General features: G+C 39.2%; 1 protein-coding gene across 1 annotated transcript in view; it reads left to right on the top strand.

Moving 5' to 3' along the window:
- The first annotated feature begins 6 nt into the window (after positions 1-6).
- lancl3 (LanC like 3) overlaps positions 7-6,083 on the top strand; it is a 13,016-nt gene continuing 6,939 nt past the window's right edge. Inside the window, exon 1 of the mRNA XM_015385350.1 lies at positions 7-893. Within this exon, the coding sequence (XP_015240836.1) occupies positions 360-893 (534 nt within the window). The 5' untranslated portion in view covers positions 7-359. The remainder of the gene's footprint in view (positions 894-6,083) is intronic.

Genomic DNA, 6,083 nt, shown 5'->3' with positions numbered 1-6,083 from the left:
AAAACTGAGGACTCAAAAGAAAACAGAATGAAAACTGTGACACCCTATGCACACCTACGCCCATGCATAGTCCTAACAAGCAAATATGTAGAATTTCCTCTCAAAATATTCCACAGTCTAAAGGAGAGATATTGCTTGATGCAAACTCGCTCCTCTCCACCTGTGTGCATCAGGGCTGCTGCAGCTCCTGGAGGCGGACAAGCTGCGCGTCCCATCATCCATCCATCACCGCTCCCATCCAATCAGCTGCGGCCTGATGGAACCTGGTGAGCAGTCCAATTGTTTTCCCTCTCCTATCCTTGGATACCTAGAGCAGAGAGAGACAGAGAGGGAGCTCAGGTTTTCGCCTCTTCTCTGTCATGGAGAACACCCGCTGCTTCGCCAACCGCTTCTCCGACTACAGGGGCGCGCTGCTGCCGGGCCAGGGCGCGGAGGCCGTCATTCCAGCAGTCGTGTCCAAAATTGAAAGAATCTTAAAAAAGGTTCCCATCGACATCAACGACTGCGATGGGGGGCTGTACGACGGCCCGGCTGGAGTGGCTTACATGCTGTATCACGTCAGCGAGTGTCCTCTGTTCTCCGAGCAGCGGGAGGTCTACCTGAAGACGGCCAAGCAGATCATCGACGTGTCGGTGAGGTACGCGGACGCAGAGCCGGACAAGAACATGCGAGCCGCCTTCCTGCTCGGCGGGGCCGGTATATATGCGGTGGCCGCGATGATATACAAGTCCTTGGGCTTGGCCGATTTCGTGAAGCCGCTAAGCAAGTTTCGGAGTCTGTGGGAGGTGTGTGCGCCCATCAATTTCCTGGAGTGCGGCTCCGATGAGCTGTTTGTGGGGCGGGCGGGCTACCTGTGCGCCGCGCTGGTCCTGAAACAGAAGCTGGGCATCGAGGTGAGACAGACACCCCTGGATGACGCATTGTAGTCAAGAATGATGAACTATTTCACTGTGACTGATCAGTACTGCAAAAAACATGTTTAAAAAAACATCCACAAAACCTTACCTTTTGCTGTTTGAAGGGTTAAGTAGCCTATTATATCAGTATTATTTGTGAAAATATGTAAGAATCGGTTTAAATCCAACAGCAACAAACCATTTCATCATTGTTACACTGGTACAAACCATGTTCATAGGTGGATAATCATTTCTTCAGAGAAATATAAAAACAACCCCCCTCCAATCATTGGAGCTGCTGATTCTCTATAACTGAATCATTATTCTGAACTGTTCAAAATGATTTATTCTGTGAATGATAGGAGTCACACAGGTGTTGCTGTTTTGGAAAATGCAAATGTTTTACATGATCCTTATAGTGCATTCCTTCCAGAGCCTGATTAAAATGAGACATTAAGATATTGTTAAAAAAAAAAAAAAAAAGAAAAAAAAAACATCCTGCTGTAGAAAAATGATATGATATGGAGAGGGGAAAACTACAACAAGTGCAGAAAATTATAAGCTGTTAGCTAGTTGGTTAATTGACAGGTTATAATATTTATAACATATTATTTCCATAGTTCCTACCTCCTCTAGAAGTTAAACAAACCATCATAATCATTTTTTTCTCTTATTTTCTGTAAATGGACTGCTGTTTTTTTCTCTCATTTTTTTCATTTTTCATTTTATTGAATTATTTTATTGTGTCTGTCTTTTTTCCTAAGACGTGTTTTTTTGTTATGTTGGCAAGTCTGTTTTTGAAATAAAATTGCCAGTTGTTTGTCCTTTTTATTTGTTGTATTCTCCCATTTGCATGCCTCCATATACTGTTTTTTTTCCCACTTTCACACCTACAATATTTTGTCCTACTAAGCTAGAATGATAAAATTACTAGAATTATTTGAAAAAACAGAAAACAAAAACCAATGAGACTTGTAAGAAATCTGTCAAGTACCATCTATCTGTATCTGGCAATATCCGAAATAGGAAAGGCTCCACCAGTGATCAGCTCCAATGTGATTACAAAATATCTTAAGTTATTTCTGGCTCTAACAAATTGTGGACACCTGTGCAAAGCCATACTAGCAACTGTATACACAGTCCTTCAATTGTTTGCCAAAGAAGACATTGACAGGCCTGAAGGGAAATGGTGATATTTTACGAAAGTATGAAAATGGTTGCTCTATTTGAGTCTTGTGTCAATGTACAACTTTAAATTAGGCCTTACCCTTTATAAATCATCTCAATATAGCTGAAATACATTGTCTAAAGTAAACATGAGAAAATGAATAAATCCTAAAATATTTCAATTTCTATCTACTTTTTAAGATCAAGTTCAAATGTTTCAGGACACCAAACAAATGCTGATATCAGACAAAGGGAAGTTGATTGAATATAAAGTTTTTAAAAGATTGAACGATAAAATATCTTGTGTGAAATGTATAATTGCACCTTTGATGGGATCAGATGGAGCGGTGGGCCAGTGTACGGCAGCCTTGCTTCTGTCAGTGAGCCCAAGGGCAGGTGTGGCTACAATGTAGCTTGCCACCATCAGTGCGTGAATGTGTGCGTGAATGGGTGAATGACTGAAATTTAGTGTAAAGAACTTTGGTCAAGTCTCCTGACTTAAAAAAATGCGCTATAAATAGAGGGCATTTACCATTTTCTGTGATAAAAGCTCACTATGATTCAGCACATTTTTGGATATATGTCCAAAACATTATAATAGAATTGAACTTTATTGATCTCACATTGGAGAAATTTACAGCTGCATCTAACTCATCCCCTTTCGGGGAGCATTGGACTGCCACTGTGCAGCGAAAGGGGAGCAGTGTGGGGTTAAGGGTCTTGCTCAGGGACCCAGAGTGCAGCCATTGGGGATCAAACTGGGTACTTGCAACCTTCTCAGAGCATAAAAGCACTGCTCTAACCACTTGGCCAACACTCCCCTAACAGGCCAACCATACCCCAACTTTTGAAGATATACCTTAGCCTGATTACTGCCTGATTTCTAGATTCAAGCAACTGTTTAAATAGAAACCATTTGACAACATGAAGTAGGTTTAAAGGCTAATATTTAAATATCAGAAAACAAATTGTGTTGTAATATCTTTAGTTCTGCAGTAGTACAATTAAATTCACAGGCAAATATAATTTTGAATTCAACCCCCGAATAAAAATATATTATATAAAGGAGAAATGTGTAAGTGTGCAAACCCATTTTCATAGTTATGTACCTGTTACACATTTGCACACAATTTGTTTACATGACTTTAGTTATGGTTCTGCATAGATGGAAAAAGCTTTCTCGGCTCTCTTGTGGTTTTAGAAGGAGATGAATGGCCTTGAGAGACTCATCAGAGATTGGTTCCTGACATGATAGAATAAAAAGAGACAAAGTAAAATTAAGTTACCTAATGGGTCATTTTAAATGTCCATGCTGCCTTTTAATTATTTATTTGTTTTTCATATAAATAAACATCATTTAATGATTAAAATGCTTATTTGAGAAATTTCTCTCTGGGTCAGATAATCACAATATTGGCGAAAATGTTTGCTGTGGAGCCTTAAGAAGCATACATCCCTAAAATGTTTTAATTTTAAATTCCATGGGGTGCATTGGTATTGACAACATTTGCAGCACATCTGCAACACCTCCATTAGTTAGATTTGAGGATGGTTCACTATTGTGAACAAGACTTTTAAACTGCAATTCATCAAATTACATTTAGGTGGCAATATGATTGGATGAAAGAAAACATCTGTTTTGTAGAGAAGTTTTAAACATCAGCTGAAACAATCATCCTGAAGTAATTAGTCACCTGCTGTCTTATTTGGTAATATTTAATTGAAAGCATGTTGAGTTAAGCTTTCTAAATAGTGACTAATTTTAGAGCAATAGCATACACACCAGTGCAATACTTTAAGCTAACTCCAAATAATTCTTTGTTGCAAAATACATTTGCATTTGTCCCTGTCAGAGGAGAAATTTGTATTCCCAAATAGTTAGAAAATAGACCACAGAACTCCTTTTTGTGTGATGTTTTCATATTGGTAACCTAAAGTTAAAAGTATTGTGGAGGATTTTTTTAAATACCTGCCCTCTCCACTTTAAAAAAAAAAATTGCGAGCAAGAGCATGGATGAGCCAATTTGTCCTTGTGCATGGCCTCCTTAAAAAGTGCTGTTCTCATACAAGCTTACTGTGTCCACATACAGCGGGGACTATATAGGGGACTTTATAGCAAAGTCAGTTAACTGACCGTATGGACAGACGATTACTGCTTTTTGCTCTGTTGGTCACGTAATTCCTCCTCCCCTGTGCGGTGCCTGCACCATCATAGTTATTAGTCTCCACAACAGCCTATTAGTAGCGACAGACTATAGCGACAGCAGGCCGCTGTGACAGCAAATCGTATAGTGCTTTGTGAGGAGAGCTCTCTGCACAGAGAATTCTGGGATATATCTGCCTCTGAGGTTGAACTTTAATGACTGTCTGAAACCATAGCTGACCATAAATATGAGGCTGAAAATGTTCATGCACAGAAAAAGATAGCTAACAGGACAAGCATGTAGGACAGCTTTATATCAACATATCACCAGAATGATTAACTAGAAGGAAATAAAAGATCATCCTCTATACCTTTGTGTTTCAGATTATGCAACATGTAGTTGTTACACCTGCAGGTCCTCAGGCACTGCTTTACATCCCGCACATATCGGCTGTGGGGGCAAAAGAGCAAAATACAAAACAAAAACAGGGCAAAAGTTCATACATCTAAATATTAAGTGAGCTGTGTTATGATAGTTTACCAGAAGATTATGAAAGTATATAATAACTAGAACTGGAAGTTATAGTTAATTAATAGGTCATTCAAATCAAGGGTAAAACAAATTATTATCAGTTGAATGATTATAACTGTAATTTGCTTACTGACCAGGGTTTTAGCCTCTTATCTTAAAGGTTGGACTCCTGAATTCGACTGTAAAATATTCAGTTCTTTTACTAATTTAGTCATTTAGGCTATGGCTGTCAGCAATGTTATTAACCACCAACCAAATAAATATGTCTCTGTTTATTCGGATGCTAATGAAAAAAGAGTGAATCCAACCTGAGTGATAAATCGTTCACTGTGTAAAATAAGCACAAAAGACCACAGGTTAAGATAGAATGGTACCTTTATTACTTACAATCCCACAGTATTATATCTAATAATTAAGCAGACACTAAACGCTGCAAAAAATAAGCAAAGATAAAGTAATAAAAGGGGAAGAGGGGTTTAAAAGTCTATTTAAAGTTTGAGGAATGTTTGAAGCTTAAGGTTTAATGCATTTGAAAGTGTCCTTTAAAATAGCAGTAGATAAAATGTGAATTAGCCCTGACGCAGAGATGTTAACTGCAGTCAAAACAGTACAGGAATGCATTAAACAGCAGTTAGGCTGAACAAAGAAAGGGTTAACTCACGATATAGCCTTTATAATGTGATGCAAAATGTAGCGGGAGCTACAATGCTAGCCAGTCCACTGGAGCAGTTAGCTTCAGAAACTCGTTCAGTCTATGTTGTGAGCATCAGCATTCACTTAAACTCTTAAAACCATTAGCAGTTGAATCAGAGAGGTTATTCAAACAAAACACCAACATGACTACCTATTCTACCTAGTTCACTCAAGTAGAGCACTTATTAAGTATCCGATGGAAAGGAGGGGGAAGGATGATGTTACTGTTTTGGTTCGATGGAGTGAAGGCCTTCGGCACGGTCCGGTTTTCTGCAGGCCAGTCTTCTGGTCTTCTGTCCAGTCCGTTAGTCCAACAGCAGCTCTAAGAGATATGGATCAATTCGATGCAATAATAAGAGGTGACTTTGTAAAGAGGTTAATTTTATAACTCACTCCCTTTTAGCTATCATGGTAAGCTTGCCGCATACTTCAAACAGATGCTCCTGTGTGCTACTCCATCTCTCTGTTTCAGACAGTCATGGACCTGGCGGCTTCTAATGGCTCCTTGGATTGGAGGGCCCCGTTTTTCAGCGGTTAGATTCAGGTTAGCAGAGCTGGATTACCTCTTCTCTGTCTCTGCTGCAGAAGGCTTCAGGAAACACTGTGTTCAACTTGGTTTGAATCGCAGGAAGAATAAAAACACTGTGTTCAA

Source organism: Cyprinodon variegatus, unplaced genomic scaffold, assembly GCF_000732505.1.
Source record: "Cyprinodon variegatus isolate N-32 unplaced genomic scaffold, C_variegatus-1.0 Scaffold337, whole genome shotgun sequence".
In the NCBI taxonomy this organism is placed as follows: domain Eukaryota; kingdom Metazoa; phylum Chordata; class Actinopteri; order Cyprinodontiformes; family Cyprinodontidae; genus Cyprinodon; species Cyprinodon variegatus.
This window is presented reverse-complemented; position numbering and strand designations above follow the sequence as displayed.